General features: G+C 42.1%; 1 protein-coding gene across 2 annotated transcripts; it reads left to right on the top strand.

Annotated features, from left to right (window-relative positions):
• The first annotated feature begins 1,544 nt into the window (after positions 1-1,544).
• Positions 1,545-27,803, top strand: LOC128705330 (uncharacterized). Of its 2 annotated transcripts, none has more exons than XM_070096475.1 (9): positions 1,545-1,648; positions 14,727-14,985; positions 15,591-15,779; positions 19,045-19,156; positions 20,259-20,419; positions 20,993-21,128; positions 22,076-22,231; positions 27,011-27,162; positions 27,623-27,803. In XM_070096475.1, exons 1-9 carry the CDS (start codon positions 1,552-1,554, stop codon positions 27,777-27,779), a joined length of 1,419 nt encoding a protein of 472 aa, XP_069952576.1. In that variant the 5' UTR covers positions 1,545-1,551; the 3' UTR covers positions 27,780-27,803. The 2 variants fall into 2 exon arrangements, with proteins under 2 accessions (XP_069952576.1, XP_069952577.1); XM_070096476.1 differs by lacking the exon at positions 1,545-1,648 and adding an exon at positions 13,361-13,385 and having other exon boundaries at positions 27,623-27,797.

Here is a 27,803-nt window from a genome sequence, read left to right as displayed (position 1 = left end):
TATATGGGTCGGGGTTATGTTTGTGTTGGGATAAAGTGGTGTGAGTGTGTAATCACGTATTGTGGTGGCAGGGGCCGATTCACAGCTCTTGTGTGTACTCACCTAGTTGTACTCAACTTGTTGTGGTTGCAGGGGTCGAGTCATAGCTCCTGGTTCCGCCTCTTCACTGGTCGCTACTAAGTCCACTCTTTTCCTGCCCCATGAGCTTTATCATACTTCTTCTTAAAGCTATGTATGGATCCTGCCTCTACTACATCACTCTCCCGATTGTTCCACTTCATGACAACTTTAGGACTGAAGAAATATTTCCTAACATCCCTGTGGCTCATACGAGTCTTCAACTTCCAACTGTGTCCCATCTCTGGAACATCCTGTCTCTGTCCACCTTGTCGATTCCTCTCAGTATTTTATATGTCGTTATCATATCCCCCCTATCTCCTCTGTCCTCCAGTGTCATCAGGTCGATTTCCCTTAACCTCTCCTCGTAAGACATACCCCTTAGCTCTGGGACTAGTCTTGTTGCAAACTTTTCCACTTTCTCTAATTTTCTGCCGTACTTGTCTAGGTGTGGGTTCCAAACTGGTGCCGCATACTCCAATATAGGTTTGATGTACACGGTGTACAGGATCCTGTGTGTGTGTGTGTATGTGTGTGTGTGTGTGTGTAGCCTGAGTTATTAATCCTCCAACTCAATAATTCTCCTCCTCCTCCTCCTCCTCCACGCTTGGCGCTGCGTCTCCCTCGTCCAGGACCAGCGCCGCCTAGCAGAGACTGTGGTAACTACATCACCCGCCAGATTCAAGTCACACCATCAACAATAATACTACTAATAATAATATTTAATTAATTATTATTAGTAGTAGTAGTATTGTTTAATAAAGATAATGAGGTGGGGTAGGTAACAGTTCTTAGCTTGTAAATAAAGAAAGGAACTCTTAAACCAATCCAGTAAAATCCATTTGAGATAGATAGATAGATAGATAGATAGACAGAGAGAAAGAGAGAGAGGGAGAGAGAGTGTGTGTAAGAGAACAAGGTCAATCACAGATACAAACACATTATCGCAGTACGAGGACCTGGCACATAGAATTCAAGGCTGTACCCGTGTGAGGGTGCACATGTGTGGTGTCTGGTTATCATTGTAACCTGCACTGTTTCCCACCTTCTGCTCTAGTCACTCACATGTTGTAATATATCTCAAATAACACCATTATATTTCTATAATACATTGTCATAATTATATACCCTCATGCCAGGATGGTTTTACTCTCACATTCCATCATATAGGATAGTGTTTTGTCATACTACATCAGACTGGAAGGTTTTCCTGCCATATTTCACCACACAGGTTGGTTTTTAACCTGCAGTTATGCTACAGATTATTGTTACTAAGTAATAGCATCCGGGCCGTGAACATTGCATCATAGTAATGAAAGTGGAAGAGGAAATGTTTCTGTAGTTTGTGAGTGGGTGGATGGGTGGATGGAAGGGTGAGTGGGTGGGTGGGTGAGTGGGTGGGTGGAAGGGTGTGTTGGTGGGTGGGTTGATGGGATGGTGGGTTATGTAGGTGCAACAGTGTACTCCTGGTCTACGATGGGGGCACACAGACTAGCCTGGCTTGCTTGCGTTATCCTGTGTTATCAACATGGTAAGATCATGTATTATTATGTAATACTTGGCCCCACGAGTATAACACAACCCCACTGGAAATAAGAACGACCCCAGTGGAAATAAGAAGGATCCCAAATGGAAATAAGTCACTTTGTCTGACTTATTTGGGTTATCCTGGTGGGCAAGTTATACTATGTATGATAATCGTACTTGTGTGTACATGTACCTAAATCAACTTAACCTTAGACTCGACTCATTCAACAAGCATAACACTCTGACTTACTTTGTTATCAAAATATTGTGGCCGAGTCCCTGGACCCATTATGTACCTCTGTAAGCTTATGACTGCTACCCATACCATGGGTCTGAGGGGCATAACCAAGTTATTAAATTAACAGTGACACTAATGAACCCACGTATAGAGAAGGTTCGTGTTTTAGGGTAGGTCCGTGTTGTAGAGAAGGTCCGTGCTGTAGAGAAGGTCCGTGCTGTACAGAAGGTCCGTGCTGTACAGAAGGTCCGTGCTGTACAGAAGGTCCGTGTTGTAGAACGAACTTCAACGAGTTTCGTCCTTACTATACACAAATAATTTGCACATAGGAGAGAGAGGAGCATATAACGACTTTTCGGTCCGACCTGGACCATTCAGTGTGATTTGCAAATGGTTCAAGTGGGAGAGAAACGTCGTGGTCAGCTCCTTTCTCCTATGTGCAGGTTATTTGTGTATTGTTCCAGTCACGGTATTGTTCCAGTCACGGTATTGTTCCAGTCACGGTATTGTTCCAGTCACGGTATTGTTCCAGTCACGGTATTGTTCCAGTCACGGTATTGTTCCAGTCACGGTATTGTTCCAGTCACGGTATTGTTCCAGCGACGGTATTGTTCCAGTCACGGTATTGTTCCAGTCACGGTATTGTTCCAGTCACGGTATTGTTCCAGTCACGGTATTGTTCCAGTCACGGTATTGTTCCAGTCACGGTATTGTTCCAGTCACGGCATTGTTCCAGCCACGGTATTGTTCCAGCCACGGTATTGTTCCAGTCACGGTATTGTTCCAGTCACGGTATTGTTCCAGTCACGGTATTGTTCCAGTCACATTATTGTTGAAGTCACGGTATTGTTCCAGTCACTGTATTGTTCCAGTCACGGTATTGTTCCAGTCACGGTATTGTTCCAGTCACGGTATTGTTCCAGTCACGGTATTGTTCCAGTCACGGTATTGTTCCAGTCACGGTATTGTTCCAGCCACGGTATTGTTCCAGTCACGGTATTGTTCCAGTCACGGTATTGTTCCAGTCACGGTATTGTTCCAGCCACGGTATTGTTCCAGTCACGGTATTGTTCCAGTCACGGTATTGTTCCAGTCACGGTATTGTTCTAGTCACGGTATTGTTCCAGTCACGGTATTGTTCCAGTCACTGTATTGTTCCAGTCATGGTATTGTTCCAGCCACGGTATTGTTCCAGTCACGGTGTTGTTCCAGTCACGGTATTGTTCCAGTCACGGTATTGTTCTAGTCACGGTATTGTTCCAGCCACGGTATTGTTCCAGTCACGGTATTGTTCCAGTCACGGGATTGTTCCAGTCACGGTATTGTTCCAGTCACGGTATTGTTCCAGTCACGGTATTGTTCCAGCCACGGTATTGTTCCAGTCACGGTATTGTTCCAGTCACGGTATTGTTCCAGTCACGGTATTGTTCCAGTCACGGTATTGTTCCAGTCACGGTATTGTTCCAGCCACGGTATTGTTCCAGTCACGGTATTGTTCCAGTCACTGTATTGTTCCAGTCACGGTATTGTTCCAGTCACGGTATTGTTCCAGTCACGGTATTGTTCCAGTCACGGTATTGTTCCAGTCACGGTATTGTTCCAGTCACGGTATTGTTCCAGTCACTGTATTGTTCCAGTCACGGTATTGTTCCAGTCACGGTATTGTTCCAGTCACGGTATTGTTCCAGTCACGGTATTGTTCCAGTCACGGTATTGTTCCAGTCACGGTATTGTTCCAGTCACGGTATTGTTCCAGTCACGGTATTGTTCCAGTCACGGTATTGTTCCAGTCACGGTATTGTTCCAGTCACGGTATTGTTCCAGTCACGGTATTGTTCCAGCCACGGTATTGTTCCAGCCACGGTATTGTTCCAGTCACGGTATTGTTCCAGCCACGGTATTGTTCCAGTCACGGTATTGTTCCAGTCACGGTATTGTTCCAGTCACGGTATTGTTCCAGCCACGGTATTGTTCCAGTCACGGTATTGTTCCAGCCACGGTATTGTTCCAGTCACGGTATTGTTCCAGTCACGGTATTGTTCCAGTCACGGTATTGTTCCAGCCACGGTATTGTTCCAGTCACGGTATTGTTCCAGTCACGGTATTGTTCCAGTCACGGTATTGTTCCAGTCACGGTATTGTTCCAGTCACGGTATTGTTCCAGTCACGGTATTGTTCCAGTCACGGTATTGTTCCAGTCACGGTATTGTTCCAGTCACGGTATTGTTCCAGTCACTGTATTGTTCCAGTCATGGTATTGTTCCAGTCACGGTATTGTTCCAGTCACTGTATTGTTCCAGTCATGGTATTGTTCCAGTCACGGTATTGTTCCAGTCACTGTATTGTTCCAGTCACGGTATTGTTCCAGTCACGGTATTGTTCCAGTCACGGTATTGTTCCAGTCACGGTATTGTTCCAGCCACGGTATTGTTCCAGTCACGGTATTGTTCCAGCCACGGTATTGTTCCAGTCACGGTATTGTTCCAGTCACGGTATTGTTCCAGTCACGGTATTGTTCCAGCCACGGTATTGTTCCAGTCACGGTATTGTTCCAGTCACGGTATTGTTCCAGTCACGGTATTGTTCCAGTCACGGTATTGTTCCAGCCACGGTATTGTTCCAGTCACGGTATTGTTCCAGTCACGGTATTGTTCCAGTCACGGTATTGTTCCAGTCACGGTATTGTTCCAGTCACGGTATTGTTCCAGTCACGGTATTGTTCCAGTCACGGTATTGTTCCAGTCACTGTATTGTTCCAGTCATGGTATTGTTCCAGTCACGGTATTGTTCCAGCCACGGTATTGTTCCAGTCACGGTATTGTTCCAGTCACGGTATTGTTCCAGTCACGGTATTGTTCCAGTCACGGTATTGTTCCAGTCACAGTATTGTTCCAGCCACGGTATTGCTCCAGTCACGGTATTGTTCCAGTCACGGTATTGTTCCAGTCACGGTATTGTTCCAGTCACGGTATTGTTCCAGTCACGGTATTGTTCCAGTCACGGTATTGTTCCAGTCACGGTATTGTGTCTTGTTTCTTCTATTTTTTTTCCTCAATATATCTCCATTCAGCTTTATTTCCTCTATTCCCAATAAAAGTTAGTTTACCAGAGTGCCTTTTCTTAACTTTTGTTGGAACGTCTACATACAATTTAACCCTCGTTTAGAGAAATCAGAAAATAAATATGCTATTATTTGACCTTACGTGAAGTCCCTCAGTATTTTCCTGAAGACGGCTTTAGAATGGGAACGAAATGCGCAATATTCTTATTTTCTCTAATATTGCCTATCTGTGGGTCCGTTCTTGAAGACGAAATTAATTTCTTTATGCGGACTCTGGTGCCTGTCTTGTTGTATGTGTGCAGCTAGCACCGACAGCCTGATTGACCAGGCTTTCAACTAGAAGAAGGTCTGTTTTAAGACCGAAACCATGCACTCCTAACTCTCGAGTATTTCGAATTCTGGGCCACATGTCTATGGTGCATCCAACAAAATAAGCAGACTCTTGGATGTCACTACCGCCCGGCTCCGGCTGGGTTACAAGTATCTTTGGCAGGTTAAATCACCACCACCAGATGTAGACCAAACGAAATGTAAACTTTGCCAGATGGATTATTGTCACACCCTGCGTCATTATGTACTGGAGTGCGATAAAATTAATGAATTTAGAAACAACTCACTCAGAAGTGTTCAAGAAATGGCTAAGTATTTTATCCACAGTGGTATATTACAGACCATTCTGGAGAAATACCCTGACTTTGCTAGCTGTAAATAAAGCATTACCACATGTGTGCATGTGTGTGTGTGTGTGTGTGTGTGTGTGTGTGTGTGTGTGTGTGTGTGTGTGTGAGTATGAGTGTGTGTGTGTATGAGTGTGAGTGTGTGTATGAGTGTGTGTGAGTATGAGTGTGTGTGCGTGTGTGTATGAGTTTGTGTGTGTGTGTGTGTGTGTGTGTTTATGTGTGTGTGTGTATGAATTTGTATGTGTGTGTGTGTGTGTGTGTGTGTGTGTGAGAGAGAGAGAGACTCAGTTAGTTTAATATGTTTATTATGCACCCCATACCCATCCTGTGGGCGGTAGTCAAAAGATTACAGAGGTACATAATGGGTCCAGGGACTGGGCCTCAAAGTTTTGATAGCTGAGCAAGCCACAGAGGCAATGAACTCACAATTTACAAAGGTAATGAACTCACAATTTACAAAGGTAATGAACTCCAGGTAGGTCTAGTCACAATCATTACAAGTTACAAAGGTATTTACAGATTACAGAGGTACACAATGGGTCCAGGGACCGGGCTCCAAAGTTTTGATGGCTGAACTAGGTACAAGGTAATGAACTCACAAGTTACAAAGGTAATGAACTCACAAGTTACAAAGGTAATGAATACTGTAAGAATGGTTACTTACGTTTATACATGGCTGCAATCATGAACAAATTTTAGAGTAATGAGCAATTCACACTTCCACACCCGGTCACAACTGTAGTGAGTTATTGGTGCAAATGTTGATTGCTGAGTCTCTCTCTCTCTCTCACACACACACACACACACACACACACATACAAATTCATACACACACACACATAAACACACACACACACACACACACACAAACTCATACACACACGCACACACACTCATACTCACACACACTAATACACACACTCACACTCATACACACACACACTCATACTCATACTCACACACACACACACACACACACACACACACACACACACACACACACACACACACACATGCACACATGTGGTAATGCTTTATTTACAGCTAGCAAAGTCAGGGTATTTCTCCAGAATGGTCTGTAATATACCACTGTGGATAAAATACTTAGCCATTTCTTGAACACTTCTGAGTGAGTTGTTTCTAAATTCATTAATTTTATCGCACTCCAGTACATAATGACGCAGGGTGTGACAATAATCCATCTGGCAAAGTTTACATTTCGTTTGGTCTACATCTGGTGGTGGTGATTTAACCTGCCAAAGATACTTGTAACCCAGCCGGAGCCGGGCGGTAGTGACATCCAAGAGTCTGCTTATTTTGTTGGATGCACCATAGACATGTGGCTCCTCCTGCATGATAGAATGATGATAGATGGACTCACTGGTGTCAATCTCCCTGAGCCTTAAGTCCATAAAATTCAGCTGAAGTTCTTTTCGTATTATTGTTCTCAAACTACTACCTGACAAGCCAAGATTGTAATCTACTCCCTCTTTGAAAGCATACAGCTTAGCCAATTTATCAGTTCTATCATGCATCTGAAGACCAATGTGAGATGGAATCCACAGCATGTGCACTCTGACTCCACTGTCCACAATCCTACCATACCTGTGTCTGGCTTCTGACACAAGCATGCCACAATTTATGCTTAATGAGTTGAGAGCATTTATGGATGACAGAGAATCAGTTACAATTAAACTGTCAATCTTTGATACATAGATGCATTTCAGTGCAAGGAGTATGGCAAACAGTTCTGTCTGAAGGGTAGAGGCCCAATTATTGATGCGTGCTCCAATTTCTTTAAGAGAGCCATCACTCTGTACGACAACAGCAGCACTACCAGCTGCACCAGTGGATTGGTGAACAGAACCATCAACGTAAATAATTTGCGAGAGTGTGTGCTGTGTGACTAAGTTATCAATACAGCTTAAGGCCTCATGTTTGGCTTCAAGGCGAAGTTTTGGTTGTGATTTAAGAAGTAGTTTGGGGGGAAATGGAGGAATGGTAGTTTGGAATGGGGTAATATTCCATGGAGCGGAGAAGTGCCGCTGTTGCCTTACTTGACATAGATCATGTATCTGATTCATGCGGAGGTCGGTTCCAGTCTTTTCGATCCATCTGGAGGAGTGTTCACCAGTGCTGAGGAAAGTTTGGAGGGCTTCTGTGCAGGGGTTTGAATGAGCTTGCCTGAGCATATTAACCCCAATTAGGATATTTCTTTCAGTAACACGATCTCTGATGCTTGGAATATCAAGTTCTTTTTGCATATTTAAAATTTTGGCAGTACGAGGGCATCCTAGGATGATCCTCATTGCTTCGTTCTGCAGTTTTTCCAGCCCTCCAAGCTTCCAGTCAGACACAAGAGCAAGTAGTGGCGCAGCATAATCAACCAATGATCTAATATAAGCAAGATACATCATTTTCACAATTTTAACATTAGCACCATACCTGGGGTGAAGCCCTGCCACAACTCTAAGTGCTCTTAGTCGTTCTTTGTATTGGCAACAAAGTCTTGTTACAACAGGTCCAAGTAGTGGAACCTCAAAGCCTAGATACCTGTATCTGCTTACATATTCTAGAAGAGACCCATCATGCAATTGGATCTGACGAACTGTGCCTCTCTGTCGAGGAGGACGCCTATTGAGTATCTTTGTTTTATCAGTAGAGATTATCAACCCCAGGTCCTGACACGAGGCTAGTACATGATTAAGAATGTTTTGGGTGTTGGAGAATCCGGTGGTGTGAATCATTATATCATCAGCAAAACTAATCACATAATTATGGGGCTGACTAGGCATAGCATTAAGTAATGCATTAATTAGAATATTGAACAGTGTGGGACTGAGCACACCTCCCTGTGGGGTTCCTAATTCAAAGTCTTTAGTTACACTTCTATGTCCCTGGAACAACACAGACGATTTTCTGTTGGACAGGTAGCCTTTAATCCAGCGGAGAAGCCATCCTCCAACATCCATTCTGGCAAGTTCACTAATTATTACATGTCGGTTGGCTACATCGAAAGCGGATTTAAGGTCAAGGAAGGTAGTGTAGGAACTGTCAGTGTGCAGGGTGAGAAAGGTGGCTATGCAATGATGCACGCTCCTTCCATGCATGAAACCATGTAACCGGGGAGACAAAAATTGTTTGATTCTGTACATGAGACGATTAAGAATCATTCTCTCAAATGTTTTACACAAGCAGCTAGTAAGAGATATTGGGCGAAATGCATTTTGTTGATTGGGCTTAGGAATTGGAATGATGAGGCTGTTGGTCCAAGATTGAGGGAGCTCCCCAGTTACATAGCTCATGTTATATAATTCAAGTAATGGATTACCTGGTACTCGACACAGCAATCTGAGTATGTTGTAAGTAATACCATCCTCACCAGGCGACGTGGAGTTGCCCTTAGTTAGCGCTGCATCAAGTTCATAATTAGTGAAAGGAATGTTGCAATCATCTGCCTTACTGAGCATAAAGCAAACAAGTCTCTCCCTTGCATCATATTTATCATTTAATTTTGCCTGTGTGGTACTGGGAAGATTGTCATAGCTAGATGTAGCAGCCCAAGCACTGACTAACTCATTCGCCCTATGCAAGGGATGAGGGTGCGCGATCTGCCCAGTTCGTTTACCCTTAATTCTATTTATGTCCCTCCATGCCCGGCTAAGTGGGGTGTGAGCATTAAGACCGTTGACAAATTTTTCCCAGTCGGTTTGCCGCAGCTCTGTCATACGCTCTCTGGCAGCAGCAAGGGCAGTTTGGAAGAGCCTCAGCATTCCAGGGGTACGATGTTTTCTATAGGCTAGGCCTAGTCTGCGAGCAGTACGTTTCAGTGTACGAAGTTTAGAATCATTGTAATAAGTATGGTTTTTGAAGGAGGTATGATTATTACGGAAGTTTGTTGGGTTTAGAGTACCAAGAGGTTGCAGTGGCGGCTCTAAGTAGTTCTGAATACTGCTCACAAGATCATTGTTAAAGGTCTCTACAGAGGAACACTCATAGGAATTATACCAGTCAGTCACATGTGCAACAAAGTCATCATGCTGATCTGTGGGAACATTAAAACGTTTCCGTTTGAATATCCCACCAGGAAGGATAGTATTACCAATATCTAGAGAGGTTAGCCTAGGGAAATGATCAGACGCTATATCTGTTACAATGGAAGACTCACAACTGGCAGAAGTAATGTTGAAGCCCAGGCACAGATCAAGGACGCCTCCATAGATATGTGTGGGTTCAAGGTCACCTACAATTTGGACATTATCGTGACTGTTTAAGAGTGACAACAGTTGATTGCCATTACGATTACCAAACTGTGAGTTTCCAATGCTTTTGTGTCTCGCATTGTAATCGCCAATAATAAGAGTAGGCTCAGAATGAGCACAAGTTGGGAGCTCCAAGTAATTAAATTTATCAGCAGGAGCATACAAGTTAAATATGTTGAGAGCAGAGTTCCCTATATAAATCCTAACACCGTGATATTGTAGCCCCTCTGTTTTCTTGTGTGCAAGAAGTTGATGGGGAAGTGATTTTTTAATATATAGAACACAAGAGTTAGTAGATTTGAGGTTATATGCAACAAATGATGGTAATTTAGGGGGTTGGGATTTTTCAGGGACTCTGCACTCTTGTAGACACACAACATCAATGGGTTCGGTGGTTACTTTATGATGAAGTTCAGGAAGCCTTTTTCTAAGTGATGCAATATTCCAGCTTAATATAGAAAGTTTATACGAGTTTTGATCCATTATAGTAGTCCTGGGATCATCTTGAGTTTCTCAGCATAATGAAAAAATTGTTCATATAAATAGCAGACCTTATCAATGTCAACAGTGCTACCCTTGTCCATGAGTTTTGCAAGTGCACCTCCAGTTGTAAGGCCTCGTGGGAGTCTTCGTAAACCCAGAGCATGACGCTGTTTATGTGTGAATGTATGATAGGTGACACCACCACCACTCACATTCCCTCCTCCGCTAACATTACACGCAACACTACAACTGTCATCACCAGCGCCACTACCAACATTGTGTTCATTACATTTGTCAACAGTATTGTATTCAACATTAATGTCTATGTGACTAACCTCATCACACTCTGCACCACCACTTATATTATGCTCATCACTATTACTAACATTATAGACACCACCACTCTCATCACACTCTTCACCACCACTTAAATTATGCTCATCACTATTACTAACATTATAGACACCACCGCTCTCATCACACTCTTCACCACCACTTAAATTATATTCATCACTATTACTAACATTATAGACACCATAGCCCTCATCACACTCTTCACCACCACTTATATTACGGTCATCACTATTACTAACATCCTTGACACCATAGCCTTCGTTATGATGCTCACTACAGTTATCAACACAAGTATTATATTCGTCATTACTGTAATTAAGAACACCACCACCACCTTGTTCAGCAACCTTACACTTGCTTTCACAAATTGTGACAATCTTGTTATTGGTACACTCTACACATCTTTCCTTGTGTTGTTCAAGTTGTTGTTTCAGGAGTAACTGTTGTGTTTCCAGTATTTTTATGCGCGACATCAGGTTGTATACCACAGGAGCAAGACTTGGAACATCTGGAGACGTGAAGTCCCGGTCAGCTGAGCTATTTGGCTGACTGTCAGCTGACTCAGCTAGGCTGGTATTGACAGCCGATGTGATGGGGGTCTGTTGACGTGCTCCCCAGGTGAGGTGCTCAACCCCATTGTCTGAGGGCAGGCATGAGCCAGTATTCAGACCCGAGGTACCTGGTAGTCCTGGGGGGCCATTATGAGGGGTACAGGGTGAAGTGCGGTTGGCTGCGATGCGATCAGCCCTCACACTGCAGTCAGCATGAGCTGCTGTGACTCCTGAGGTCTTACAATTGATACATTGTTTAGCAACAGTCTGTTGCTGTTTGATCATAGCATAACACCGTTCAGAAGGATGAGCATTGGCACACACTGCACACCAGTGTGACTTAGATGGGCATTTCCTGGCGATGTGGCCCCAGCGTTGACACTTATAACATCGACGTTGAGGAGGTCTGTACAATGCAATGTAATAGCGTCTGTTGAGGGCTGCACGGGAGTGAATATAGCGTGGCAGAGTCCCCTGGCCAGTCCACTCAGCTAATATCAGACCGTTGGAAAGTCGACGAGGGCTTGCAACTTGCTCTGACGCCAGATATTGAGGATTCAAGTGCTTGTTGACGTTGTAGATGACAATAAGCACTTTAGGTGCCCTTGGTGGGGCAGCTCGGAGTTTGATGTTGGCATATTCGTGAGTGAGAAGTTTGTCTATAAATGCTGAATCATTAGGCACAAAGACGTAGTTATCCTCATCGCGGACAAACTTGATCGTTTTCTCATGATTGTTTACACTAGCTTCGAAAAACCAGTTAAACTTGGTCTCTTGATCAGTGTTGTCAGGGAAATCTAACCTGACAGCTTTGGGAGGGTGTGCGCCCACTGTATTGCTTTCAGCAAGCTTTCTCTGGAAGCCTCGTTCTTTTTTCCGAGCCTGTTTACTAAAATATGTTTCAAATCTGCCTTCACCATCATCTACGTCAACACCATCAGCTATACTCATAGCTGACAGGAGTTTCACACTGGCGATGGGCTAAAGGATACCGGTGAATAGAAGGGACAAGGAAGGGATATTCACCTCGCTAGACACAGGCAATGTGGGTGTAGTGGCCTGCGGGTCGCAGTGCGATTTTCAAGGTCATTCACGGGGCCACAGTCGTCTCGAGAGTTACCAATATTGCACCACTCATTAATTACTCGAAACCCGCAGCACTTAACACAGCTAGCACACGTGTCTGGGAATGACAGACAAATTTTCACTCTGTGGACAAATAAATCAGCACAAACTTAATATGTTTATAGATGAACCTCTGGCTTGTTACAGTTAAAAAGCTGTTTAGCCTGGATCGGTTAAACTCGCCCTTATCTCATATGTAGATAATGGCGACGAGCTAAGGGATACCGGTGAATAGGAAAGTCGAGGAAGGGACATTCACCTCACTGGACACACGCAGTATGGGTGTAAGTGGCATGCGAGTCTTATAGTGCCATTTTCAAGGTCACCCAGCAGGCCAGACATTCCTCACTCATTTTAAGCCTACGTTGGTACTGATGGTAGCACAATGTCCTAAGTCAGTGAAATCCACTCGTGCAAATAGTTACAACAAATCTGCAGCAATTAACACAACCACTAGGATATTTGCTTGTAGCAGGCAGGTAGGCACACAGGAGACTTCGTAAGGTGAGTGGAGTGCGGCACAGAGGACTGACACGGCACTCAAGCATTTATGTGGTCTGGCAAAAACCGCCTCTAGACCATAAGTAAATAGAGGCGAATGGCTGAGTTCCAAATCGAGGAGGGAGGGGAGGGAGGCAAGGTGGAGTGAAGGTGTAGCCTCCTACAGCCACTTCAAATCAAGATGTTTGTGTTTCACTAGGTATATCACTAGTCACAGTTCACACATAAGAGTTCCAGCAGCAATTCAGCTGCGCTCCAACGATATTTGTTGCATGATGAGTTATCAGTCGGGTGAGATAAGCAGTTCTGATATAGAAGGCCTAGGACTTCCCTCTACACACACACGTCCTCTCCCCTCAACCACTCAGGCCCAGAGACTCAGCAATCAACATTTGCACCAATAACTCACTACAGTTGTGACCGGGTGTGGAAGTGTGAATTGCTCATTACTCTAAAATTTGTTCATGATTGCAGCCATGTATAAACGTAAGTAACCATTCTTACAGTATTCATTACCTTTGTAACTTGTGAGTTCATTACCTTTGTAACTTGTGAGTTCATTACCTTGTACCTAGTTCAGCCATCAAAACTTTGGAGCCCGGTCCCTGGACCCATTGTGTACCTCTGTAATCTGTAAATACCTTTGTAACTTGTAATGATTGTGACTAGACCTACCTGGAGTTCATTACCTTTGTAAATTGTGAGTTCATTACCTTTGTAAATTGTGAGTTCATTGCCTCTGTGGCTTGCTCAGCTATCAAAACTTTGAGGCCCAGTCCCTGGACCCATTATGTACCTCTGTAATCTTTTGACTACCGCCCACAGGATGGGTATGGGGTGCATAATAAACATATTAAATTAAATTATTAGATTGAAATGAGCAGGGTTGGATTCTCGGTGGAGTCGAGACATAGTTCCAAGTCTCCCTTCGTATGCTGTCCATGTCCACCTAGCAGTAAGTAGGTACCTGGAAGTTAGGCACCTTACACATGCTGTCCCTGTCCACCTAGTAGTAAGTAGGTACCTGGAAGTTAGGCACCTTACACATGCTGTCCCTGTCCACCTAGTAGTAAGTAGGTACCTGGAAGTTAGGCACCTTACACATGCTGTCCCTGTTCACCTAGCAGTAAGCGGGCACCTGGAAGTTAGGCACCTTACACCTGCTGTCCCTGTCCACCTAGCAGTAAGCAGGTACCTGGGTGTTAGTGGACTGGTGTAGGTCATATACCGGGGAAAGAGGATCTCAGTATTCCAACAGAAATAAGTCACTCTGTGCGGCTGTCTTGTATTACCTTGTGGAGGAGACCTCAGCAGTCCAACATAAACAAGCCAATCTCTTTGGCTTCCTTATATTATTCTGGGTTATTAAGCCTCCTGGGTTGATACTTCGTAGAATGTCTTCATTACTTTTTTAACTTGCCATGATTGTGACTAGACCTACCTGAAGTTCATTACCTTTGTAAATTGTGAGTTCATTACCTTTGTAAATTGTGAGCTCATTACCTTTGTAAATTGTGAGTTCATTACCTTTGTAAATTGTGAGTTCATTACCTTTGTAAATTGTGAGTTCATTACCTTTGTAAATTGTGAGTTCATTACCTCTGTAACTTGCTCAGCTATCAAAACTTTGGAGTCCAGTCCCTGGACCAATTATGTACCTCTGTAATGGAAATAAATGGTATAAAATACCGACACAATGGAAATATAAACACATATGCAGTATAATGTGATCCTTTATTGACTACGTTTCGCCCACACAGTGGGCTTTTTCAAGTCACACAGGATGGGTATGGGGTGCATAATAAACATATTAAACTAACTCTTCAGGAGCGGCAGACTCGACCAACGAAGAGGTTGGCTTCATGATGCTAACGGGAGACACTTTCAACCAAGTCGACCTCACGAGAGATGGATCCAGCATCGACGTTGGGGACTCCACTGGGAACGTGATCGACGACAAAATAGTCGAGGCGCTGGAGAACTTTAGGTCGAACATGAGCAGTGGATGGCCTGACCTAGGGATCCCTCCCCTCGACCCCCTCTTCCTGTCGACCGTCGACCTCAATATTACCTCAGATGACACGCAGTAAGTGTCGACCTGGAGTTATGTGAGTTTTTGAAGAGATTGAGTCTTACGGGGGAGCCAAGGGGAGACATGGTTACAACATACAAGATACCAACGGGTCTATCTTCCCCACTGAGGGGTGAAACGTTCTATAATAAATAACTTAAATAATCTAGAATTGTAAGTAATCTAGTACTCTAAGCTGTTTAAATCATCCAATATAAATACTTTAAATAATCTACCAGACAATGCATCGAACTATCCACAATAAAATTATATATCTATCTATTCTCAATAAACTATCTATCTCCTTCCCATTAATATCTATTCTCACACACCTTTGACACAACACCAACTATCTATCTTCTATTCCTATTAATATCTCTGGCTACTGCGTCGAATATAATAATGGTAATAATTATAACTATAATTTTTGATGGGGTGGGGGGCAAGCCAGCGGAAGGCCTCGGTCAGATGACCAAAATCTCCATTTGTAGGTCATCATATGACCAACACCCGCGTCAGGAAACACTTGCCCTGTTTCCTGGCGAAGCTGACCTAACTTAACCTAACCTAATCTAACTTAAACCTAGAGTATACCTAACCTAACTTACCGTGTGGAGCAGCGTGTTTGGAACCTTGACGGAGGTGTCTATCAACAACCTCTCCAACTTCAACATCGACCTGGTCCACAGCACCCTCATCTACCTCCGCGTCCAGGTCGAGCTGGGCTACCAGGGGGTCGAGATAGACGGTCATTACGACTTACAAGGACAACTTGGTGTCTTCCCCATCTACGGCAGCGGTCCATTCCGGTAACTCTTAAGGCTTCTACCCACTTCTTACTAACTGATGTGTGGAAATGTATGCAAAACTTGCGTTCATCTCCACACATCAATTATTAAGATTTTTTGGCTAAATGAAAATGGAAATTCACATGTACCAGACAGTTTAGAGAGAAAGTTTGATAGAAAATTATCAATAATTTGTGTTTTACATACTCAGTACGAAATTAAATATTTTTATGCAACGTTATTGTATTTCCTCTGTTATATTTCAACATAGGATGGGCTCCCCTGTTATATTTCAACATAGGATGGGCTCCCTTGTTATATTTCAACATAGGATGGGCTCCCCTGTTATATTTCAACATAGGATGGGCCCCCTTGTTATATTTCAACATAGGATGGGCTCCCCTGTTATATTTCAACATAGGATGGGCCCCCTTGTTATATTTCAACATAGGATGGGCTCCCCTGTTATATTTCAACATAGGATGGGCCCCCTTGTTATATTTCAACATAGGATGGGCTCCCCTGTTATATTTCAACATAGGATGGGCTCCCTTGTTATATTTCAACATAGGATGGGCTCCCTTGTTATATTTCAACATAGGATGGGCTCCCTTGTTATATTTCAACATAGGATGGGCTCCCTTGTTATATTTCAATATAGGATGGGATCCCTTGTTATATTTCAACATAGGATGGGCTCCCTTGTTATATTTCAACATAGGATAGGCTCCCTTGTTATATTTCAACATAGGATGGGCTCCCTTGTTATATTTCAACATAGGATGGGCTCCCTTGTTATATTTCAACATAGGATGGGCTCCCTTGTTATATTTCAACATAGGATGGGTTCCCTTGTTATATTTCAACATAGGATGGGCTCCCTTGTTATATTTCAACATAGGATGGGCTCCCTTGTTATATTTCAACATAGGATGGGTTCCCTTGTTATATTTCAACATAGGATGGGCTCCCTTGTTATATTTCAACATAGGATGGGCTCCCTTGTTATATTTCAACATAGGACGGGATCCCTTGTTATATTTCAACATAGGATGGGTTCCCTTGTTATATTTCAACATAGGATGGGCTCCCTTGTTATATTTCAACATAGGATGGGTTCCCTTGTTATATTTCAACATAGGATGGGCTCCCTTGTTATATTTCAACATAGGATGGGCTCCCTTGTTATATTTCAACATAGGATGGGCTCCCTTGTTATATTTCAACATAGGATGGGTTCCCCTGTTATATTTCAACATAGGATGGGTTCCCCTGTTATATTTCAACATAGGATGGGTTCCCCTGTTATATTTCAACATAGGACGGGATCCCCTGTTATATTTCAACATAAGATGGGTTCCCCTGTTATATTTCAACATAGGATGGGATCCCCTGTTATATTTCAACATAGGATGGGCCCCCTTGTTATATTTCAACATAGGATGGGCCCCCTTGTTATATTTCAACATAGGATGGGCTCCCTTGTTATATTTCAACATAGGATAGGCTCCCTTGTTATATTTCAACATAGGATGGGCTCCCTTGTTATATTTCAACATAGGATAGGCTCCCTTGTTATATTTCAACATAGGATAGGCTCCCTTGTTATATTTCAACATAGGATGGGCTCCCTTGTTATATTTCAACATAGGATAGGCTCCCTTGTTATATTTCAACATAGGATGGGCTCCCTTGTTATATTTCAACATAGGATGGGCTCCCTTGTTATATTTCAACATAGGATGGGCCCCCTTGTTATATTTCAACATAGGATGGGCTCCCTTGTTATATTTCAACATAGGATAGGCTCCCTTGTTATATTTCAACATAGGATGGGCTCCCTTGTTATATTTCAACATAGGATAGGCTCCCTTGTTATATTTCAACATAGGATGGGATCCCCTGTTATATTTCAACATAGGATGGGCTCCCTTGTTATATTTCAACATAGGATGGGCCCCCTTGTTATATTTCAACATAGGATGGGCTCCCTTGTTATATTTCAACATAGGATGGGCTCCCTTGTTATATTTCAACATAGGATGGGCTCCCTTGTTATATTTCAACATAGGATAGGCTCCCTTGTTATATTTCAACATAGCATGGGATCCCCTGTTATATTTCAACCTGCTGGCTATGGTGACTCCTCACAGGGGAGGGGAGGGGAGGAGGGTAGTAAGGGAGAGGAAGGGAAGAAGAAGGGAGAGTGGTAAGGGAGAGGAAGGGAAGAAGGAGGGAGAGTGGTAAGGGAGAGGAAGGGAAGAAGGAGGGAGAGTGGTAAGGGAGAGGAAGGGAAGAAGGAGGGAGAGTGGTAAGGGAGAGGAAGGGAAGAAGGAGGGAGAGTGGTAAGGGAGAGGAAGGGAAGAAGGAGGGAGAGTGGTAAGGGAGTATATATTGCTCCGAGGACACAGTCTCCCTCATACATTCAATTAAAATCAAATCTTTATTTCCAGTTGGACAGACACAAAAGTTACATAGAAGTTCACAGTATATTTGGCTACAGTTTCGACACAGCTATAGTAACAAGAGCACTATGACTCAACTGAAAGCACCGGCTTTCTGTATAGTAATATGTCATTGATGTTAGCTATGGTCTGTGTAAGTTGTATCATGTATTTATAGAAATAAAGATTATTATTATTATTATTATTATTATTATTATTATTATTATTATTATTATTATTATTATTATTATTATTATTATTATTATTATTATTATTATTATTATTGTTATTATTATACATTCCACAGCTTCATGTTACTGATGGTATGCAACACCGAGACGATGTTGAATAAGACATATGTGCAACACTTGGGTATCTTCATTGCCGAAATATTTAAGCAATACAGATACCCAAGAATTGCACATGTATCTTAAGATAATATAAGATAAGATTTGTTGGGAATTTTAATCCAGGTTGAGGAGGGTTAGCCAGCCAGGATAACTCAAGAAAATCAGTGCGTCATCGGGGACTGTTTATCTTATTTCAATTATGGTTGATCATTTTTGTGAATCCAGAAATCTATATACTGCTGTGGGTGGCATAATGGGAAATAAAACCCCGCTTGACCACCCCCCCCCCCCCCAAAAAAAAAAAAAAAAATTCTCTATTCGTCTAAAATTAACATATAAGTTGATGGGACGATAGTTGACAGCACAAATTTGTTTTTCATTATTGTAAATACCTGATTTTATATGCAAGTTTCTAGTCTGGTAATCCTGAGTTTTAAATTTTAGAGAGAGTCATAAAACGATGGAAATCTCTCCTTTCTCTCCGCAACACAGGCTGGACGCCTTGAACTCCAGTTTGAACATCGAAGTGGCTCTTGGCGTGGACGAGTTCGATGAGCTTGGGGTTACAGAACTCACTATCTACTTCGACTGTAACACCACCGAGGTGAGTGCCCAGAGTCAAGCTATGAGTACTGGGCCAGGCTGATGAGTAGGCTAGTTGACAGGCTGACTGGTAGGATGGTTAGCAGTTTCGTTCTTAGGCTGTTTGGTAGGCTCTCTGGCAGGCTGATAGGCTTGACGTCAGGCTGGTTAGCATGCTAGTAGGCAGGCTAATTGGCAGACAAAACCTACCCTAACCAACCAACTTGCTCCAAAGGTTTTCCTTAATAAGTTAAGTAAGTTTATTCAGGTATACACAAATACAGTTACATAGATTATCATACACAGTAGTATATGTGTTGAGAACCTGGGATAACCCAAAAAAAAAGTCAGACAAAGTGACTTATTTCCATTGGAGTCCTTATCCGATCAGCTTCAAACGTTCAGTTATGGTGAACTATAACTGTAGTGGGGAGAATGTTCAAAGAACAATTAGCATGTGCAGCTGCGCTCTGTTCAGTTTCACCTGAGCCATTCCAAGTGTTTGCTCTCAAGCGGTGATCTTAGACAGCCTGTCCTGCACTACTCCTTACATTAAACCCTGGTGTATCCCACCTGGGAGAATGTTGGCACTCTCAGTGGAGTGTGTGGGTGCCAATTGGCCAGAGTGGGTGCCCAAACTGCCATCTTTATGTAAATAATTGGGATATTAATTTCCATAAGATTAATAAGTAAGATAAGATTTTGTTCGGATTTTTAACCCCGGAGGGTTAGCCACACAGGATAACTCAAGAAAGACAGTGCGTCATCGAGGACTGTTTTACTTCCATTGTCGTCCTCCAGGATGCGACCCACACCAGTCGACTAACACCCAGGCACCTACATGCTTGCTAGGTGAACGGGACAACATGTGTAAGGAAATACGCCCAATGTTTCCACCCTTCCCGGGGATCGAACTATGGACACATAGCGTGTGAAGCGAGAGCGTTGCCTACCAGGCCATGGGCCACCTCAAGTAAGTTCATTTAGGTACAGGTACACATAAATAACAACCTCATAACAAACTTATGATGCTGCACTCTGCACTATGCCTTTCGGGTGCATTGAGGTAGAGGGGGCTGAGGTTATGTAATACGGGGATACCTTCCTCAGGTCTACTTTTTCAGGTCGATTTCGAAGGCATCATGGGCGGTGGAGATATGGGCGACTTCGTAAACGGTGTTCTGAGCTCCTTAGCTCCAGATATTCTGAGATCACTCGAAGTGGAGTATATGCCTTGGCTGGAAGATGCTCTCAAACACGAGATCAACACTATCCTTCATGGAGGGTGAGTTATCTCTCTCTCTCTCTCTCTCTCTCTCTCTCTCTCTCTCTCTCTCTCTCTCTCTCTCTCTCTCTCTCTCTCTCTCTCTCTCTCTGTCTCTCTCTCTCTCTCTCTCTCTTTCTCTCTCTCTCTCTCTCTCTCTCTCTCTCTCTCTCTCTCTCTCTCTCTCTCTCTCTCTCTCTCTTTGTATGTCACAAGGTGAGACTACAATGATCTATATTGGTTTCTGCAAAGTTATTAGCGCACTCAGTCGACATATTGAGGTCCGTGGTTCGATCCCCGGTACGGGTGGAAACATTAGTATAAGTTTACTTTAAGACACCTACTGTCCATATTCACCTAACAGTAACTAGGTACCTGAATGTTATTCAATCGGTGTGGGTCGCATCCTGGGTACAAAATTAACGCAAGTTTCAGGCAGTGCTCTGAATAACAAGGGATTTTTTATATACTAGTATATCATTGATGTCAGCTATAGTCTGTATAAGTTACATCATGCACTTGTACAATCATTATTATGATTATTATTATTAAACCATCACTAACTTTACTGCTAAAATTGTTTTATAATTACAGCAGTAGGAAGGACGTCAAGGATGACACAGTTAACGAATATTTTGACCAAGTTTTCGCTAATATGAGGCGAAGTATCATAGAAAATGGACAAGACCCACTGTACCTCCCTGGTGACTCTGATAACTTCACTGTATCTGTAAGTTATTCTATGTATATATATTATATATATACATATATATACATATATACATATATATACTGCTCCTGCTACTATCAATCAGTCAATCAATCAAGTTTATTCTCTATAAGGATTACAATGCGGGGTTTATAGATTTTGGATATTGTGTGGTTTACATGTTATAAAATACTAATTACAGAGGGGGCCACTAGAGCACCTAGCATGGCTAGGCATTTCGGGCAAACTTAGATTAATTCTTAACTCTAAATTAATACAGATTATGGAGTAAGTTGGTATTAAGGCTAAGTGACTACATTATACTTTGTGAGTTTAGCAATGTAAATGCTTTTGTTTTGGCACAATACGCAGGTTCTATATTATAGTATGACTGGCAAACTTGTGACCAGTTAGGATTCATTATTTTATGATTAAGATTCGTATTTCTGTGATTATAGTGAAGTGGGTGAGAGTAAGTGTGAAGAGGTGGTTTTTATGTTGTTAGTTGTCGGGGTGTATCAGGGAGATAAGATGTTGAAGGTGATGAGTGTGTCTGCAGTTCTAGAGTTCTCAGGTAAGGTGTTCCAGATTTTATGCCCTTTGACATACTTAGAATTTTTGTAAAGGTTTAGTCGGACACGGGGAAAGTCGTAGAGATGTTTGTGTCTGGTGTTATGCCTGTGGATCCTGTCACAACTATCAAGAAAGCATTTTAGGTCAAGGTTGATATTGGAATTTAAGGTCCTGTAGATGTAGATTGCACAGTAGTAACTGTGGATGTTCTGAACAGGGAGTAAGTTTAGATCTATGAAGAGTGGGGGGGGGGGGTTGCTACTACTACTACTACTATCACTACTATTACTACTACTACTACTATCACTACTATTACTACTAGTACTACTACTACCCTCTCTTCCCTCCCAGGACCGAAAAGCTCTCAATAAAACTACATCTTGCACTTGTTTCAGCTGTTCAACACGACACTTGAGGGAAACATCTGGGTGGATGAAGGTCGACTCCAAGGTCTGTCAACCATCCACCGTGCTGGTAACATGACCCTCCAGTATGTTGGAGTGGAGGATGAGGTCATCTGGGGAGGTGAAGTCGGCCTCATTGACCTCCAGGTATCATTATTCAATTCAAATTCAAATTCAAAGTTTATTCTCTATAAGGATTACAATGCTGAGTTTACAGAAATTTGGTTATTGTGTGGTTTACATGTAGTAAAATAATGATTACAGAGTGTACCACTAGAACGCCTAGCATGGCTAGGCATTTCGGGCAGACTTAGATTAAATCTTAAGTTTAAAATATTACAAATTATGAGGTAAGTTGGTATTATGGCTAAGTGACTAAATACTAGTTTGTGAGTTTAGCAATGTGAATGCTTTTGTTTTGGCACAGTACATAGTTTCAGTATTGGAGTATCACAGGATTCATTATTTTAAGATTGAGATTAATATTTCTGTTTATGGTCAAATGGGTGAGTGAGTGTAAGTGTGAACCACCAGGTGGTATTTGTGTAGTTAGTTGACGGGGTGTATCAGGGAGATAAGATGTTTTCTAATGGTAGTTTTGAAGGTGATGAATGTGTCTGCAGTTCTAGAGTTCTCAGGTAGGGTATTCCAGATTTTAGGGCCTTTGACATACATTGAATTTTTGTAAAGGTTTAGTCGGACACGGGGAATGTCGTAGAGATGTTTGTGTCTGGTGTTATGCCTGTGGGTTCTGTCACAACTATCAAGAAAGCGTTTTAGGTCAAGGTTGATATTAGAGTTTAAGGCCCTGTAGATGTAGATTGCACAGTAGTAAGTGTGGATGTACTGAACAGGGAGTAAGTTTAGGTCTATGAAGAGTGGGGGAGGGGTGTGTTGCCAGGGATGGGATTTAGTGATTATTCTTACTGCAGCTTTTTGTTGGGTTATTATTGGCTTTAGGTGTGTTGCTGCAGTTGATCCCCAAGCACAAATAGCATAGGTGAGGTATGGATAAATAAGTGAGTGGTATAGTGTGAGAAGGGCATTTTGCGGCATGTAGTATCGTATCTTGGAGAGGATCCCAACCGTTTTGGATACTTTTTTGGTTATATGCTGGATATGGGTGCTGAAATTCAGGTTGTTGTCAAGGTATAGGCCTACTGGTCTACTGTGTCAAAAGCTTTTCTTAGGTCAATAAAAATTCCTAGTGGATATTCCTTATTTTCCAATGCTGTGTAAAGCAGATCTAGCATTTTTATGATTGCATCATTAGTGCTTTTATTTTTCCTGAATCCAAACTGGCAGGGGTTGAGTATGTTTTGAGCCGTTATAAATGAATACAGTCTCCTGTGCACGAGTTTCTCAAAGATTTTGGATAGCAATGGTAAGTTAGATATTGGCCTATAGTTGTTTAAGTCTGTAGGGTCACCACCTTTATGTATTGGTGTAACCCTTGCCATCTTGAGTAGTTTCGGGAAGGTGCTAGTCTCTAGTGACTTGTTAAAAAGTAATGAAATTGCATGCGAAAGGACATGGGCCGCTCGCTTGTACAGTAATGGTGGGACATGAGACAGATTCCCCGAGTTATTTTTAAGTGACTTTATAATCTCGGTGACTTCCGTGGGCTCAGTTGGTGCGAGATAGAAGGAATTTGGGAAATTCCCATCTAGGTAGTCCCCGGCATGGGCATTGGTATGTGGGATTTTACTGGCGAGATTAGATCCTATGGTTGAGAAGAAGTCGTTTATCTTGTTAGCTGTGTCAGTGGGATGTAGTGGTGTTTCATTAGGTTTAGTTAGGACAATATTCTTGGTTTTTCTCAGTTTGTGGGTCCCTAGAATCTGAGAGAGTGTTTTCCAGGTCTTTTTTATATCTCCTCTAGTGTCTGTGAATCTACTGGAGTAGTATAGTTGTTTGGCTTTCTTTATTACTTTGGTGAGAGCTGATGAATAGTGTTTAAGAATATCTTTGTGTATTAAGCCCTGTCTATATTGCTTTTCATATTGGTGTTTCTTGTCAATGGATTTCAGAATGGTGCTGGTTAGCCATGGGCAGCCAAGCCGTTTGTTTGTGATCTGTTTTGTTTTTATAGGACAATGTTTGTTGTATAGTCTAAGTAATTTGTTAAGAAAAATGTCTGTCCAGTCATCAATACCATTGGCCTTGGAGAATTCTGTAGGCCAGTCAACAGTCTCTAGGTCAGTTGTGAACTTCCTTACTGAGGCCTCGTCATGGAGTCTAAATGAGACTTTGTTGTATTCAAGTGGTGGTTTACTAATGTTTGTCAGGAGGAAGGTAGGGTAGTGGTCTGTAGTGCTATCTGTGATTATCCCTGATTTAAGGGGGGCTAGTATATTGGTCCATATGTGGTCTATTATGGTTGCACTTGTCTCAGTGAGCCTGGTTGGTTTAGTTATTGTTGGTATGAGCAGTGTGTTGTTCATATTGTTGATGAAATCAGTTACAGGCTGATCATCTAGTAAGCCAAGGTTGATATTGAAGTCTCCAGCTAAGAGAAGGTGGTGCTTATTCATTTGTCTGTTTGTTATTAGTGACTTTAATTTCTCACTGAAATTTGGGATGTTTGTGTGAGGCATCCGGTAAATGGCACCGATTGTTATAGGCGTCTTAAGGTTTTTTACAGTAAAATTAGCAAAAATGTATTCCCCATATTCATCACTAAAGCAAGTGGTGCTAATACAAGATAATTGGTTAGAGTAATAGATTGCAATACCACTCCCAACTTGGTTTGGTCTGCAGTTGTGAATTGCTGTGTATCCTGGTAGAGGGTAGATATCTATTGTGTCCTGCTTAAGCCAGGTCTCAGTAAGAATAATGCAGGAGAAGGGTGTCTTTAGTGATTCAAGGAGTGCTAGGAGGTCATCATAGTGTTTGCTTAAGGACCTGATGTTGTAGTTAAGTACTGATAGACTTTTAGCATTGTTTAGGATAGTGGTGGCTTGTGATGCTGTGTAATAAAGGCAGTTACTTTCCAATAGGTTTTGATTGGGTGTCAGATTATGGAGGTTTAGATCAGGGTCAACGTGATCAATCATCTTCTAGGTTTAAATTATGGTTATTTATATCCTGAGTTGTGTGTTGAGTTCTAGTACTGATATCTGTAGTGGTGGGAAGTTTGGACAAGTATATAGCTAGAGTATTTTGGTCATGTAGGGTATAGTCACTACTACACATAATGAAGTTGATGTTGTCTATGTGTTGTGCTGGAATGAACTAAAGTACAACTAGGTATAAACTAGTAATATAAAAATACAAATTAAAAATAGAACAAGACTCTCACTTGTAATTGCACTAAGGTCTAATAATGACTTTTGTGGAGTCTATGTTTTGAGCTAGAATGAGCTATAGTACAATAGGTTTAATCTAATAATATAAAAATACAAATTAAAAATAGCACTAGTCTCTCACTAGTAATTGCACTATGGTCTAATATAGTGAATTTGGTATTGACTATGTATTGAGCTAGAATGAGCTAGAGTAAAACTGTGATTAATCTAATATATGGATTTATTATTATTATTATTATTATTATTATTATTATTATTATTATTATTATTATTATTATTATTATTATTATTATTATTATTATTATTATTATTATAATTATTATTATTATTATTATTATTCAAAGTTCGCTGGTAGACAGACATAAACAGGAAAAAACAAAATACAAAGAACCAACAATAGGTAAAAAGCAAAGGAACTGTGAAAGGAAAAAAAAAATAAAATCCCTAGGTGACTTGTGAGTCCTCGGTGACGACCAGCAGGTGAGGCCGGACAGATACTCTCATTTCTATACTAATATTACTAAATCTATTTGCAATTTCTGTCGTTTATATGGATTTTCTCTTTTTCAATCTCTGCAACAAGGGATGTATTAGTTACTTGTGGTGGTGGGTGTGTTATAACGGAGGTGAGCAAGAGAGGGCAGGTGGAGTGGAGGCTGCAGTTGAAAGCACCGGCCGCTGGATAATTGATCGCTTTAGCTATAAATATCCACTCAGAGATCGTGTCAAATGCTCATTGAGTTTGATAACTCTGAACGGTCCGTCGCTACTGCCACCGTCAACGGCACGTTTCTCCCGTCATCACGTACAGATAACGAGGGAAACCTCGTTTAGTAACTCTCTCGAGAGGCTTCTCTCATCTCTGTAACCACCAGCATCATCTGATGTCATCTCGCCGGGTCTTAGACACACTCACACATCCGTAGCACTCCCGGGGTTCGTAATAGCGAGGCTGATCATATTTTCACTCACTTATCGAATACATATTTACCGCTTAATATAATATATATATATTGTGGCGAGGGCGGAAGCCTGATAGTTGGTAACTCACATTACTGATGGACGTAAATCACGGTACCTTGTCCTGCATGGCTGACCACTCTACTCTGGCTACACGGCGCATCAACAACACTCTGGCTGATCAGAAAACAGCCCTGATATGAGGGATCTTAGATTATATATATATATATATATATATATATATATATATATATATATATATATATATATATATATATATATATATATATATATATATATATATATATATATATATATATATATATATATATATATATATATATATATATATATATATATATTTATATACATATACAAAATGTATGTCAAAGCAGAGGAAAAAAATCCTGCAGGTAGGGATTAACACATTTCGACCTCCAACCGGTGTCCTCATCAGCAGATCAGCTGAAAAGAATCCCTCCACATTTTTCTATCTTCATTTTCTGACATATTTCCAACTGTAACTACACATAAATGCGAGCAGCAGAATGGATGCAGTTCAAACACGCAACCTGCAGTTATTTTACCATCAAACTTGCTCTGTACTTTGTATTTTTAATGTTAAAATTTGAGAGAATAACAAACGTGTGCTTGGCAGGTTGAGTACGCCTCGAGGTTGACCTTGGCTTTCTTCGGCAAGGAGCTCAAGATCTTACTTAAGATGTCCTTTGTCCACATCAGCTTTGAGACCGATGTGTTCCTTCACCAGTCACAGCTCACCTTTGCTTACTGTAACATCACCGAGCTGGGGTGAGTGGGGTGAGTGGGGTGAGTGGGGTGGGTGAGTGGGGTGTGTGAGTAGGGTGTTTGTGGGATGAGTGTGTGGGGTGTGTGAGTGGGGTGTGTGAGTGGGGTGTGTGAGTGGGGTGTGTGAGTAGGGTGTTTGTGGGATGAGTGTGTGGGGTGTGTGAGTGGGGTGTGTGAGTGGGGTGTGTGAGTGGGGTGTGTGAGTGGGGTGGGTGTGAGGGATGTGTGAGCGGGGTGTGTATCTGCTCAGCAGACCTCTTATAAGGTCGAGTCTAACACTGTGTCTGCTCAGCAGACCTCTTATAAGGTCGAATCTAACACTGTATGTGCTTAGCAGATCTCTTATAAGGTCGAGTCTAACACTGTATCTGCTCAGCAGATCTCTTATAAGGTCGAGTCTAACACTGTATCTGCTCAGCAGATCTCTTATAAGGTCGAGTCTAACACTGTATCTGCTCAGCAGACCGGTACACTTCAAGGAGAAGGGAGCGGGACCCCTGGACACACCTCTCTACAACCTGCTGGCCAACACTGCTGTAGGAGAGTTACACGCTCTTGTCTCCAGCACTCTGCAGGAGGTTGTCTGCGCTTTGCTGGAAGACGTCTTTGCCACGGGATAACCACGTCTCTGATTTTAAACACCA

This window comes from Cherax quadricarinatus, chromosome 53, assembly GCF_038502225.1.
Source record: "Cherax quadricarinatus isolate ZL_2023a chromosome 53, ASM3850222v1, whole genome shotgun sequence".
NCBI lineage: Eukaryota > Metazoa > Arthropoda > Malacostraca > Decapoda > Parastacidae > Cherax > Cherax quadricarinatus.
The sequence above is the reverse complement of the archived record's forward strand: the minus strand, read 5'-3'. Positions and strand labels throughout refer to the sequence as shown.